This window comes from Opisthocomus hoazin, chromosome 7 (genome assembly GCF_030867145.1).
Source record: "Opisthocomus hoazin isolate bOpiHoa1 chromosome 7, bOpiHoa1.hap1, whole genome shotgun sequence".
Taxonomy (NCBI): Eukaryota; Metazoa; Chordata; class Aves; order Opisthocomiformes; family Opisthocomidae; genus Opisthocomus; species Opisthocomus hoazin.
In genome coordinates, this window is record NC_134420.1 from 70,949,046 (window position 1) to 70,963,829 (window position 14,784).

The 14,784-nt window shown below is 43.6% G+C and overlaps 1 protein-coding gene across 1 annotated transcript; it reads left to right on the plus strand.

The window, feature by feature from the left end:
* Window positions 1–890: 890 nt before the first annotated feature.
* GMFB (glia maturation factor beta) lies at window positions 891–14,553 on the plus strand. Its single transcript, XM_075427145.1, has 7 exons — window positions 891–1,076; window positions 3,111–3,207; window positions 3,755–3,804; window positions 4,747–4,796; window positions 5,832–5,914; window positions 8,101–8,174; window positions 10,644–14,553. The coding sequence occupies exons 1-7, from the start codon at window positions 1,074–1,076 to the stop codon at window positions 10,713–10,715; spliced, it is 429 nt and encodes a 142-aa protein (XP_075283260.1). The 5' UTR covers window positions 891–1,073; the 3' UTR covers window positions 10,716–14,553.
* The last annotated feature ends 231 nt before the right edge of the window (window positions 14,554–14,784 follow it).

Sequence of the window (14,784 nt, forward strand, 5' to 3'; positions counted from 1 at the left end):
ATATCTCCAGAGAAGGAGACTCCTCAACCTCCCTGGGCAGCCTGGGCCAGGGCTCCGTCACCCTCAGAGGGAAGAAGTTCTTCCTCATCTTCAGCTGGAACTTCCTCTGCTTCAGTTTGTGCCCGTTGCCCCTTGTCCTGTCGCTGGGCACCACTGGAAAGAGTCTGGCCCCATCCTCCTGACACCCACCCTGCAGATATTTAGAGGCATTTCGAAGGTCCCCTCTCAGCCTTCTCTTCTCCAGGCTGAACAAGCCCAGCTCCCTCAGCCTTTCCTCGGAGGAGAGATGCTCCAGTCCCCTCACCATCCTCGTAGCCCTCTGCTGGACTCTCTCCAGTAGCTCCTCATCTTTCTTGAACTGGGGAGCCCAGCACTGGACACAGCACTGCAGATGGGGCCTCACCAGGGCAGAGCAGAGGGGGAGGGGAACCTCCCTCGTCCTGCTGGCCACACTTCTCCTGATGCACCCCAGGATGCCATTGGCCTTCTTGGCAGCCAGGGCACACTGCTGGCTCACGGTCACCCTGTCGTCCCCCAGCACTCCCAGGTCCCTCCCACCTCGGCACGGGGCGGATCCCGGCGGATCAGGGCTCACACGCTGCCCCCCTCCAGGCACGGTAACCGCCGAGCAGCCGGCCCCGCCGGGCCCGATCCCGCCCCGGGCCAGCGCCGCCGCTCGCCGGCAGCCGGCCCCGCCCGCCGCTTGCACACGGCCCCGCCCCGTTGCCATGACTCCGCGGGTGGGCGGGGCCTCGGCGCCACGGCAACGAGGGAGGGGGGAAGGGGCACGGGCCTCGCACCCTGCTGTGCCCCTTCCCTCCACTCCCTCCCTCCCCTCGCGGCACGTTGGTCGCGCCCGGCGGCCCTTGAGCCTTCCCGCTACCCGTAGGCGGGTGACGCCGCCCGCCTAGTCGGGGCAGCGGTGCTGATTGGCCAGAGGGGAAGGGGAGAAGGTGCCTGGGCTGCGCAGGCGCAGCGCGCAGGCGGGTCAGGAGGCGGCGGCGGGTGGCGGCGCGGTCGTTTCCGTTCTTGGCGCGCGAGCGGCGGCGGTTGGGCGGTTGCGCGCGCGCAAGATGGTGAGAGGAGCCCGCGCCGCCTGAGGAGAACCGGGGCGGGAGGGGGGTGGCGTGGGGCCGGTGTCCCGGCGCGCTGGGGAGGGAGCGGTGAGGGGAGAGCAGGTGCCCTCGGCGGGGCGGGCGCCGTTCTCCTCAGGGCGAGCCGGTGCCCTTCGGTCTGAGGGTGCCGCCCTGAGAGGCTCCGACGGCCCGGCCCTGCCCGACCCCCCCCAGGGCCGGGCCGTGCCCGGCTGCAGCCCCGCCGGGAAGAGCAGCTCGTCGGTTGTTCGGCTGCTGGGCGCCGGCAGCCTGCGGGGGGAAGGAGTGGAGAAGCCCTGAAGTCCAAGGCTGGTGGGAATGGGGGCTGCGGGTAGCCGGCAGCAGCCCCCCCCCCGCTGTGCAGCCCTCCTGTCTCTGCACTTGGCGTGCTTTAGGGTTTTTTTTATTAAACGGAGCGCTGGTGAGCCAGCTCAGCCTCGACAGACGAGCGGAATCTGGGGTCACTGTGTGTTTTGTGGGCACAGCCCTCAGCTTCTTTTAGGGGTTTGTGTTTGCGTGGCTGCACGGGTGTGTGCGAGAGCACTGCTTACCCTGGGGAAGGTGTCAGGAAACTGCTGAGCCCAGAGGGCTGCGAGAAATGCTTCCCTCGGGAAAGAGCATTTGATACAAAATATAAGTTCAACTTTGAAATGCAGCCCTCAATTCTGTATTTTTTTAGATAGAGACCTCCTGAAGTAGTGAGAATGGGTGTTAATGGTATTTGTGGGTCAGAGGGAGCCAAGAACAATCTTTAACATTTAGGGGAAGCGAGCAAAATAACGAAGGCTGCGCACACAGTGCCTGACCTGTCCTGTCGCAGCAGAGCCCCATTTCCTCTCCAGCTGTTGGAAGGAAGCAGAGGCACAAGACTTTGTGCCAGAATGTGGTGAAGGTGGAAGTCGTTTTAGGAGTAACAACAAACATAGGATATTTGCAAGGTGGTTTTGGAAGTGGGGAAGGAGAGACGCTGCTCTGCTTTTTGAGGAGAACCTCACAAACAAGGCAGTGTTGAGTGGGGGGCAAAACTCGGAGTTTAAATAGTAACTTCTGATTTGTAAGCAGTGATTTGTCTGAATGAAACAGCTCTTTAGTAGAGCTTGTGATAGGGAATCTCACAACTGTTTTTTTCACTTGATCGATTTTTTTAAAGAAGTCTTGAAATAACAGTTGTTTTGGCACGAAAGCCTTGATGCCTTAGGAATTTACAAATGCAATAATATGAGTAAGCTGGAGATGTGAAATAACTTTTCATCTAGTTGGCATGCATCTCTTCACGGTGGTGACAGAGGCTGTGTGTATCAAGTGTTGCTCAGGAAATGGCAGTGGTCGGCTTGGTACAGTTTAAAAATTGCGTGTGTAATGGAAGATAACCTGCATGGTTGCTTGTGAAATGATCGTTTCCTTCCCCATTTTCAGTGTGATGACTAATATGTTATCTGGACATTTCTTCTGAAACTTGGAGTTAGTGACATATAAGCACATGGGGGACAAGTATGCGTGCTCTTTGATTGAAATGTCTTAAATACTTTCTGTGTGTGCGAATCTCAAAAGTTCAGTTAATATTTTTGTGGGTAAAAATAAGTAGTGACCCTTGATTACTGTGTTCTTCTGAAATACTAATAGTAGCTCCTAGCATTTTAAATGCTTAAATTACTTTAGCCAGTTTACTGACACTCTAAGGGGCTTCCTTATTTCAGGACTTGTCTTGGCAAACGAGCTCTAAAATTTGTTTATTTGTAAGAGCTATAAGAATAATCCTACTTCAGGAATAGCTAATAAAATGTTCCTGGTTAACTGTGTGGCTTTGAGGACGCGTGTTAAAACAGAGAAGTGTTCTGTTATTGTGTTTTTAAAATCTGCTTTCATCCATGGTTTTCCTGGTTTTTGTGTGTGGACAAATTGCATGCAGTTTCACTTTAATAGGGTTTATGCGCGTGTATGTGTGGCATGGGGATTTTTTTCTGGTTTACTAGAAAGATTTATCTTTCCCTCCCCTCTGCCATTTCCTTTTTGTAGAGTGAATCTCTGGTGGTTTGTGATGTTGCTGAAGACCTGGTGGAGAAACTGAGAAAATTCCGGTTTCGTAAAGAAACCAATAATGCTGCCATAATAAGTAAGTTAAAAACACGTTTGAGACAAATTGCAAGGGCTTGCAGCAAATCCTGCCTCCTCTTTTCCTTCCCATGTAATGTTGCTGCTGTAACAGGTAAATGTGACCCAAGAGGCTGTTTCTTGTATGAACTTCAGTACTTCCAATTCTGCCTGTAATTTTAACAGTAAAGCAGCACTGTTCTTATGACACAAGACTGCATCTGCTCTTAATAGAGAATTTATACTTAATTGCGGCTCAGAATCTACCGCTGTTTGTAAAAAAGATAGTAAAAAAAAGTCAAGGCACAGTCATTTTGAGTTTTTAAATTTTGTAGCCTTTAAGTGGGGGGGGTGTTGACATTTCTGTGTTTGAAATTTGAGAAGAGTGTATTGCAATGGACAGCACTTAGACTCTGCACTTCAGTGATTTTGTGAAGTCGTGGGCTAGACTGGAGAAACAGAATGGATGCACAAGTAATATACTTATGGAGGAATGTTGAAAAGCTTCGTGCATGCATTGTATAAATCAATTGGAAAAACACTGATCCATGTTTTATTTTGATTTATAGTGAAAATCGACAAGGATAAGCAGTTGGTGGTACTGGATGAGGAGCATGAGGTTTGTTAAATGAATTGTAAATAAGAGTATCTTCAGCCTGCAATGTATTGTTGTCTCTAAGGTACTGCCTTAGTTTCAAATTGTTATCAAACTCTTAATCTAATTTGGGTCATGAGCTTATTTAAATGCATGGTCACTCTGCATGTAAAGCACAGCACTGTTAATAGAGGAATTATGCAGAAGCAATTGAGTTGACTAATTAATTGCACAAAAAAAGTTACTTGAAAGCTGTTATGATACAACCATGTAAAAAGCATCTTTGGCACCTGCTGGCTTTTTGAAGAGATTTCTGCTGTGTTTCCACATAGATGTGCACGTTTGTCTCTGAGCTGATCCGCCATCAATTAGAAACTAGGATTGCTAATCCTCTGCAGACTCTAAATTTGATAGGTGGCATAATAAGGTCAGCCCAGCATGTCGTGTTTCTTAATGGTTCATAGGGCAAAATTAAATCCTTCCCAGGGATTTGAGCATTAACCGTAGCTCTTATTTGCTAGAATGTAGACGTTAATGTAACATTTAAATAGAATGCTCAAGGAGAAGGGACTGGATTTTTCAAAAGCACCATTTATGTAGCTGATTTTAACAGACACTTTCTGGTGTGTGCTTGCTTACTTCTGTTTAGTACTACAGTTAGAAAAACATGGTAGCTGCCAGCATATCCAACTAGAGCCAAAAATGTTTTCCAAACTCATTATGCCTAAAATAGGGATGATTATTCACGCTAACATTAATTCTGTGTTTAGTCATAGGAATCTATTAGCACACAAGTTTTCCTAAACTGCTCTAGTAATTTGTGTGAGAGATCGTTATCAGTTCAACCATAGATGTACATCTAACTTACAGCTGTTTCACTGTTCCATTATTCTGCTTTAACCTTCATAGTATACCTTCAAGTGCAAGACCATTTGTTCAAATATTGCTTGTGTTTAATGTTGCCAGGGTATTTCTCCCGATGAGCTAAAAGATGAGCTGCCCGAGAGACAACCTCGATATCCTTCTTGTGCTGCTGGCATTTGGTCTTACTCCTGGAAGCTGTTCAAAACGTTCACAGTTGGACTTCACCTTTTTAGGCCAATACTTGCCTGCAGTGCGATTTTACTGGTATTTGGTTTGTGAGATAATCTAACAATGAGTTCTCATGGTGCAGGAAACAACTGTCCCACTTGTTGAAACAGTGACTGACACATTTAAGTCTCTCTCTCTTTTATTTTCTTTTAGACTATATAATGTCTGGGGAAGTAAAGCGAAACCACACTGCTGTTAATGTAAAATGAGTGAACTGTACCAGTTTTATATGTGGCTGCTTCTAAATACAGAAAAGTGCCTGTGTAACGTAGGATCTGTTTCGGTACTTTCTCAGCATGTGGCCATTGTTATTTTGCTGCAGTTACTCATTCTGGGAGTGCTGTAGGCATGTGATCTAGGCAAGAATCCCTGTATTAAAAAAAAAAAAAGGTGGGGCAAGTAAATCATTCTTTAACTAGATGAAATAAGAGGGGTACTTAAGTTACAAGTGAAGAAAATATCTGCCACCATTATCCTCAGAAGCTGGCTGGCACTATTCCACTTGCCTTTCTGAATCTTTCCTTTCATGGCCATAGTGCAGTAGGAGCCTGTAAAGCAGGAGTCCTAGCGAAAACTTGAGTTCAAATCCAGCAAAACACCTGAAACAATGAAGTGCTTAGTCTGCAGAGAAAGAATTTGGCTTTCATTAAGCCCAGAACATGTTGGTGGGTGTGGGAAGTCTTTTTACAAAGCTGGGAGAGGAATATTTGCGATGAAAGGGTGCTTTTAGCTCTCCGAGACAGCCCTTGCACCCGGCAGCGGTAGAGGTTGGTAAAGACAGGCGGGGTCTGTCTGAAAGTCAAATATGGAAGTGAAAACAGGAGAACAGTGAGACTAATCAAATTTAAAGCATCTTCTACAAAGCAAGACTGACTTGTCCCTGCATCAAGCTCTGATAACTGAGGATTATATCCTAATGAAATCATTGATTTCTTAGTTTCTTTAACCTCAGAAAAAACATTTATTGTGTATAGTTACAAGTACCAGCATGATGATGGAAGAGTTTCTTATCCATTGTGCTTTATCTTCTCCAGTCCAGTTGGTGAGTGAACATTGTGAATGGTAGCCTCTATGTGCTGTAAATACGGGAATGTTCTTTGCTATGGAAGATAAAATGAGTGCTTAATGCTCGAATAGTGGTTCGGGTGCTTAAGGCTAGATTTGCTTATGCCACTGCTGGAAGCAAGGCACCGTAAAGCTATGGCATTATCTGGAGACCTTCTTTAGCAGAGAGGAATCTCCATAGTGTATTAGCTCCATCCTCGCCGTCAGCTCATGACAAGTATCAACACTTCCATCTGCCCAGATCTCCCTGGTTGGTGGAGGTTTTCACTGCCTCTGGGGTTTGCGTCTGGGGCCCTTGGGAAGCGTGGTAGAAGAGGTCCTCTTTTCCATTTTGGAAGGCTGAACAGAAGTGTTAGCTGCCTGCATAGCTGACCAAAAGGTGGGTCCTTCCAAACGTGCCTGCCCACTGTTCTCAGTGGTGTGCACAGCAACACCCTCCTGCAAAGGAAAGGAGCCTGCAGCACTCTGCATCTATTCATGTAGGTTTAACCTAATGTGTTTCCTGTCACCCTCCCCTCAGATCTTAGGGAATCCTCAAAATATGACTAGACAAGGCTCAGGAAATGAGCGAGGAGAGGGCTGGAAGATACCACCTCCGTTCCTGAGAGTTTCTGTTCACCCCTGTCCATCTCACTATTCGGATGCTAGTGACTGGGTGGGAAGAAATTCCTCTCCTCCTGTGAAAGGGTTAGGATGGGATTGGAGAGGAGGGTTTCCCAGGGGACCTGTATGCAATGGGCAGCAACAGAGGACGCATCCAAACAGTGCTGTAATGTGAAGGTCTAAAGGGCTGTCACGGGTATGGGTGAAAAGGAGGAAAAGAGGGCTCCATAACCCGGATCTGGGCAGGTGAAAGTGCTGGGTGAACAAGCTGTGTTCAAGCAGAGACTGTAATCTTGGATCGTCCCCGGGTTTATACAGAGTAGTAGCTTCTTCTGCTTGCATCACAGCAGCCCTAAACATAAACATACCTGCGCAGGGAACTGCGTAATTTTAACAGAAGCCAAATAACCTGTGACTTGATTTGGACTTAGAGAACTGAATTGCTCCTGTGGCTTCCATCTGTGTTCTGAACTGTAATAGGGTAGCTTGCTGGTGCTGCTGGATTATCCTTGTTATCCTCTAAAAGAAGATAAACTGATTGCATTGTTTTACCCTGCATTACTCAGAACTAGAATAACTAGGTAGGTAAAAGAGTTTAGCAACTAGTGAGCATGTTCTTCTATAGCTACCTGAGAATCTTTGTGTGAATGTTCTGGGTGTTACTTCTCTTCAGAAAGACAGATACTTTGAGTTAGAACAGCAGTGAGAAACTTCCTGTGAGACCTTGAAATAGCAAAGCAGGCAGACTTGTAGTACCTCATAGGAAAAGAGAGCTTAGGCATGTTGTTTATGTGTAGCAAGATTTAAAAGTACACTCAAATCTAGAAACTTGTAAATAGGCAATTGTAAAGAAAAGCCTTTTTTTTTCTTGAGGTTTTTTGTTTCAAAAAATTTTCTGCAAACATAAGTTAGTGGTTAGACTGATACTGGAGTCAGGAACAACGAACCGTTAGTTGGGACTCTAAACAGCAGTTAACTTCAACTGTGACTGAAGTTGCTCTGTGTTTGGGGTGGGAGGGGAGTAATTTCGAGCTACCAATTCAGTTGGGGTATCTGGGGAGAGATTAGGAGAAAGAACAACAAATTCAAACTGACTTGGTTTGCTCTCAGCTTGACTCCAGCTCAAAGGGATGTGCTATAAAGATCTGTGTATGTGTAACTAGCAAAAACATGGGAATCTTCCAGAAACAGCAAGAGGGCAAAGAACTGAATGTAGTGTAATCGGCACACTGCTGGTGGGAGGTGCTGCTTTGTTGGCTGTTGTGATTCAAGTTTGACTGCTGCAATAGTTGCTGTTAGGTCCAAGCAGAAATACAGGTGCGTGTTGAGACCTTCAACTGAACCTGCACAACTGTTACTTCTGGAAATGCTTTTCAAGTACCAGATCTGAAAGTAAGATTAAGGATGATAATGTATATAAAGAAATAGGTCACTTTTCTGAATGGAGACTTCAGCTTTCAGTTTGGATTCTTTTCAAAAAGAAGATTTTGTGTGTGTGTGTGTGTGTTTCAGTCAAAATAACTAAACAAAGCCTCTTTTTTTTTTTCCACACAACTACAGGATGTAAGCCTGAACAGCAGATGATGTATGCTGGAAGCAAGAATAAGCTTGTACAGACAGCTGAACTCACTAAGGTATACTTGACTAGTTGAATAACTGTCTCCCTGGTGAATGCAGGTTGCAGAAGCTGTTTTGTGCCTTGCTTGCCCCTATTGCAAGATGGGTGTTGTAAGACTTTGTAATTACAGTGAGCAGGCTCTGTTGTAGGAAGACTGAAGAGAGGGGATATACGTGGAGGTTTCTGGAGGTTTAGGTACAGGAAGGAGAGTGTTCTCTAAGACTAAAACACCCATCAGTAGGATGGATGTCTTTACTTTAGGGAATGAATTTATTGATGGGAAGAATAGACTGAAGTCTTAGTGTGGTGTGGTGCAGCCTAGTTTTGCTGTATGCTTGCAGAACGTAGCCTTCAGAATAAGTAACATACGTGCCAAGTGGTGAATAGTTCTAAATCTTTCGGGATTTGCTTCATCCAGTACTGAGATTAGAAAAAAATCACTGCATTCACCTAATTGTCATGTTGGAGATCTTTGAAATCTGCTTAATTGGCACCTAGATTTCTTAGTTTCAACCATTAAAGCTAAATAGTGTCAGCGGTCACTTCAGGTTTTTCATACAGTGTGAAATGGCTTCACCATTCCCTTTTGGTCTTCCTTATCATCACTGAGTACTTTAATGTCCCAGTAAAAATGTGTATTGGGCCAATAAGAGAACTGTGAACTTCTAAGCTTTACCTTGTGAGAAAGGGTTTCTCAGTTTTATGTTAGACGCCAAGTTGACAGGAGTAAATAGGAGGGAAGCAGAAGATGAGATGGTGGAAGCAATCAGTGCAGCCCCGAGAAATCTTTTTTTAGTCTGTTGAAATGGCATCTTAGAGGCCTGAGAACTCTAGCATCTTTGCTAGAACAGAAGAATTCCGTGAGGAGGAAGGCGATTTTCAGTGAGTGAGAAAGACTCGTTGATGAGAAGGTGAAAGCTGGGGGACTAGCTGTTTCAGAGTTACTGTCGCCTGTCGAGTGGAAGAAGTTCAGTCTGAAAGGCTTTTGAATGAAAGCCTAGGAGTGGATATAGAGATCCATGATATCTTCATTTGAAGCTGGAGAAGACAGTCTGTCTCCAGTTCGGGTTGCTTACTTGCTCTTCAGATGTGCTTTATTCTTGCCACTTGCTGAGCTGTGTTTCATTTTAACTCATGCTGTGACTTCCTCCTGGCGTGATTCTGCATGTGACTCACTGAGTCCTCTTACATTTTTCAGTGGCTTGTATATTAGCTTGCCTTCTGTTAAGCTGATCAGTTCTTCTAACTGAATTTTGTTTTTTTTCCCTTTATTTTACTTAAAAAAAAAAATCAGTATTAATTGATAGTAGTGGATCACTGTCTAAATACAAGAAGCAGTGTCCAGAGCCCACTCCAGCAGAGATGGGAAATGAGGAAGAAAAGATACAAAACTTGAATTGTTTCCTGAAGAAGATTAAAATGATAAAATGGCTGAGAACAAGACTAAATAGGAAGTTGATTCCAAACAGCAGGTTCCCCAAGAAGCTTGTTTTGTGAGTCGTACAAGATCCCATCCATTCTGTTGGCCTACGGAGGCCTACAGATACTTTTTGCAGCTATGTATTCTTATCATCATAGAATCATAGAATGGTAAGGGTTGGAAGGGACCTTAAAGATCATCTGGTTCCAACCCCCAACACTTTCAGTGTTCTCAGAATAGTAATTGCAGTTAAAATCTTTTTTCTTGTTTTCATTGCCTACAAGAACAATTTTGAAGGCCTATGGATTTGTAAAATTTACTTCCCTGCCTCTTCTGAAAAGATGATCCACTTATGAGCATCTCAAAGACGCCAGTTAGCAATACAGTATTAATTTAGCCTCCTTCAAGGGTTAAAAAACCCAAACAAACCAGTTACTTGGCCGTATGGAATGTAAGGAGTATGTTTTCTGCTTCAAGGCTACATTAAAGGCTTGTTTGAGACTTCTGCAAAGCTTTGGATTGGTGTTTTTTTTTTTACAAGTTTTCTATTCTGAGGTATCCCAGGCTTGTTTCTTACAGGGAAGACAATATGCTACTGGATAATATGGATTTATTTCAGTTCAAAGAAGGAAGAACTCTGTCTTGGGCTGAGCAAAGTGCCTGAACTTTGGGCTTAATTCAGCCCAGGGGTTAAATTAATTTGTATTCTTCAAACAGACAGTCTTCTTGTTGAGGATGCATATGAGCTGGTGCCATTTCAGAGTAACTTTAAAATGTAGTACATGTGCTGTTCTCACATATTCATTAAATGAAGTCTAGAAATAGGAATTATGGAATTCTTGTTCCAGTTTGTAATACTCCTTGCCTCTTGGTCTTGTGTATTTTCCATTGATGTTACTTTAGAATATTAACTGATCCTTTCAAGAAAGCACATGAAAACTCTGGGTTGGTTGCTAGTTTATTACGGCTCAAACAACTTGTGTGGAAAGATACTGATTGCACGCTGTATGCTTATCCCTTTCAAGTACCATCACCTCATGAATTTCTGCACTGCAATTTGTTTAGGTATTTGAAATAAGAAATACAGAAGACCTAACTGAAGAATGGCTGCGTGAGAAACTGGGCTTCTTCCATTAAGAAAACCTCTGTGATAAGTATTTATGTACCATCCTGATAATACTGGAACCAGACATGAATACTTACAGCTAAGAAATGCACTGTATTTACATCTGTCTCCTGCAGTATATCTCTTGTGCAAAGTTTGTGCAAAGAATAGCAGGTCTGTCTCCTTGAAGTAACAAATCTTTGCAGATGTTTCCTTATTTGTACCAGTTAAAAGGGAATACTTCTCTACAGGGACTTCTTTTGCACTCTTGTGACTAATATTTCTATAACTAAAATAGTTCCATTCTGGATTTGTAACTATCTGCAAACACAATTTGGAAGCTGACGCTAACTTTTCTGAGCTACAAATGCATCCTTATGACGTATACTAGCCATTTATATGCAGACATTATGTACTGTCACTTACTTTTCAGAGTTTTTGACTTAATGTCTTCTCAATTTTGAAAACTACTCCCTGGAAGCGTTTAGTTTTAAAAGGACAAAATCCTTGTACAGCAAATCCATTAATTTTTCTTTCCGTCGGGTCCATGTGAACTTTCTCAAATTCTCGGAACTAATTTTTGGCATTCCAGTAATTCCTCAGTTGACAGAGTCAATCTTGCTGAATTTCAGGGCAAAGCTTTGACTGTCCAGTTCTCATGCTACTATAGTCTTACAGGAACTAGGTGATAACTAAGGGCTGAATTACAACTCTGGTTACTCTCGTACCAGGTATCTTGCATATATAACTTATTACACTGTTAAGAAGTTTACCTCTTTGCTCATTTCCTGTTACGTGAACACCTGTTAATACTGTGTGCCTTTAATTTGTTAGCTTTAAAATGACTTGAGAATTTTACACTGCCACTTACTATAAATTTGGTAAAAAAACTTTGTTAAAGAAACCAAGTAACATTTTTTTTTCCTAGTGCCTAGTGTTCCACTTGACATCTGTGTAAAAAAAAAAAGCTAACCTCATTTTCTTCGAAATTAGTCATCTACTCCATTTTTAGGAGTCAGGAGGTTAAAGCTTTTTGTGATAATGAATGATTTATATCTCTTTTGTTATAAAAGTTGGCCACACAGTTTTTGAGTACTTTAATTACAGTCTCTAACTTTCTTAACTGCTTGTTGGTGAAAATGACATTCCAGATAAAGCTTTTGCGTAAGTGACCATTTGATTTTCATTTACTTACAGTTCATCTCTTTGAAACAGCAAATATTCTAATGTGAAAATAGTATTTAACTTTTATAAACGACCAGTCTTTTTACAGGTCTGTTTTATATTCAATAGCGTAGTTGTCTGATATGGGACACGTTCAGCCCATGCAGTGGCAAAAGGAGCACTCGTGACAGCCTCTCACTGTCTTGCTCATGAGTGTTTGTTGTGCTGCTGAGTAAGTATCTGCGTAAGAGCAGCTTCCTGTTGATAACGTACCTTAAAATGCAGCTGCCCTAACAGATCTGTTTGGTGAGAAGGAATGCAGTGTTGAGTTTGGAGGCCAGTATTTCATGCTGTGAAACCTTTGCTGAAAGAAGGTTTATTTTTTGTTTGTAAACATACGTTGTGTTAGTGTTAAGACACTAATTCCTCTAAGATCACAAGGAATTCATTTGCAAAGGTCTTCAGTGTTGGTAAATCTCTTCTTAGCTTGATGTAACTGCTCATTTATTTGTATACAAATCTGACTTGAGAGGAGCTTTTCAAAATACATGTTAGAATGATCTGATTAAATTGATCTTTCAGTGCGGGAAAGCAATGCTTGTAATTAAAATTAAATTTCTGTGTTAACGTAGTGAACTGGAAAAACAATTTCGTTTCCCTGGACAAAAAAAACGTTGATTATGAAACTGTTGCTTGATCATTCTGTACTACAGATCAATAAAAACAGTATGTCTTGTGACAAACATTTGTATAAGTAAGATTTTGGCTTAAAGAATAGTGTCATTCTAAACCTCAGTCTTGAAACAGCAAAAATCTTGTTTTGTTGGCATTGTGCTAAAGGTAAGGCATGTCAAAGTACAGCGCGGGTGAGAGGGAAGCTGCCACTTGTAATGTTCAGCTTGATTTGCAGTGGGGAAAACTGGATTCATCATCTTTGTCACTGTACTTCGTACACTGGTGGGCTGCCAGCATCCAACTGCTGCTTGCACAGGTCCTGACAAAAAGAACTGTAGAAGGGGCCTGTCTCTCTCGAGAGGAGAAGGGAGGAGTTGCTGCAGTCAGATCACTGAATTTGATTCTTCATCTCTAGATCACTCCACCTGCTGCCAAGGAAATATTGCTACTTATGGCTGTACCTTCAGTCTGAGTTCTTTTCACTTCGGATGTTCTTGTTGCCTCCCGTAAGGACTTTCTGCCTTGGGTGCTGCCCCTCAAGTCTTGTAGAAAGCAAACAAATCCTGATGAGAGGGTTAAAGCCCACTGTCTCGTGAAAGGTGATGCTGCTGCTGCTCAGCCCACCGGTGTTCTTCAGCCAGCCTTGCTTGGTAGCTGTACCTCCTTCCCCTCTCTGAGCTGTGGAAGTGAGGAAGCAGCTGCAGGTACTTGGGGAAGGACTGTGCAGAGGATGTTTGCTCTTCTAGGCTTGTTTGTGGTTTCCTTGGGTTTAATGCAGTGTTCTGACACAACTGCCTGCTGCTTACTGTCCTAGGCTCTTGAGATACAGATAGTGCTAATACTTGATTAAACAAAGACGTTAATTATGTCAAAATCTCTCCTGCACAGATAATACTTGTTTTCATGACTTACTTTTCCCACCTTATCTTTAGAACTGTGTTTTCCGTACTGCTTCCCCCTTAAGATCAGCGAGAGGCAGGCGTGTCTGCGTTCAGAAGGCCAGTATGTTCTGACTGCGCTTTACTAGCGAGTTCCTTGTCTGTGGACCTACATTTGTCTGGAATTTTCAGATCTCTAAAGAGGGTTCAAACTAAAGGCCAATAGAAATGAACTGATGCCACCTATGGGAGCCTTTGTAGCTAAAGGTCTGAGAGTCAGCATTTTCCATTGCGAGCTCCTATTTTTCAGGAGTTAGTAAGCTGGCCATAAAATCCTTGGCCTGGAGTTAAAGGTCTCTCAAAGGGAGACTTCTGCCACAATTAATCTGGTTTGCTTTAAATATTGAGTAGATGGCTGGGATACAGCTCTTGTAATCCCGTTAATTGATGGTAAGCTGAATTAAAGCATGAGTTTGCATGTCAGCCAATAAAATGGACTTGTATTGTTTGAATATTTTTAACGAAAACAAAATTTAAATGCTGGTATTTGATGGTTTAAGTGTGTTTTCTAGTATCATGAATGCTGTTTTGATCTATCAAAGGAGGCAATAATGCAGGTGTTGACACCTTTTCACTTCTCCAAAGGAACATCTCATGCATTTGTACCAGGATTCCATTTTTGTATCTTTAACTGTAACATAGCCAGTCCAGAAACAGTGTTAAACTGGTCACAGGGGTCTGGATGAAACATGCAAAAGCAAGGGAGTTCAGCTCCTCACTTCAGCGTGCTCAAAAAAGAAATGCCATACAACGTCTATTTTTGATACACACATCTGGTAACTGTGAAACGGAGGTGCGATGGGACACGAGGAGGGGCGCGGGGAAACTCTTGCTTTTGCCACACGACCCAGACTCGGTGTGACTCGTGCACGGTGATGTGTCAGGGTTGGCACCGGTGCTGTGGGGGCTAAAAGGTGTGAGAGGTTCATGGCCACTTTTGAGAATTTGGCAATTCCGTGAAAATATCAGTAACCAGTACAACTTCCATATGCTGTTTAGTCTCTGCTAGTTCACATTGCATGTCTACTTTAAACCAAATCTTTTTTGCTAAGCATGGTGCTTGTATTTGTTTAAATAAAATGTTTAATTAAGAGGTTCTGTTGCCCTGTTTTAATTGCAAAGAAGCACATCTAGCATAAGTGTCTGACGGGGGAAAAGCTATGAATACTAGGCATGACCTTCCTCCTTTTCTCAGGTTCCTGGAGTTCGCTTTGGACCTGTAGCATGGTCTTCAGTCTGGAATGTGCTCCCTCGCTTGCTCTTCTACCTAAAATAGTTCCTCTTTCCGTCTGCTGTGAAGGGTGGGGAGAGGACAGCAGCTGGT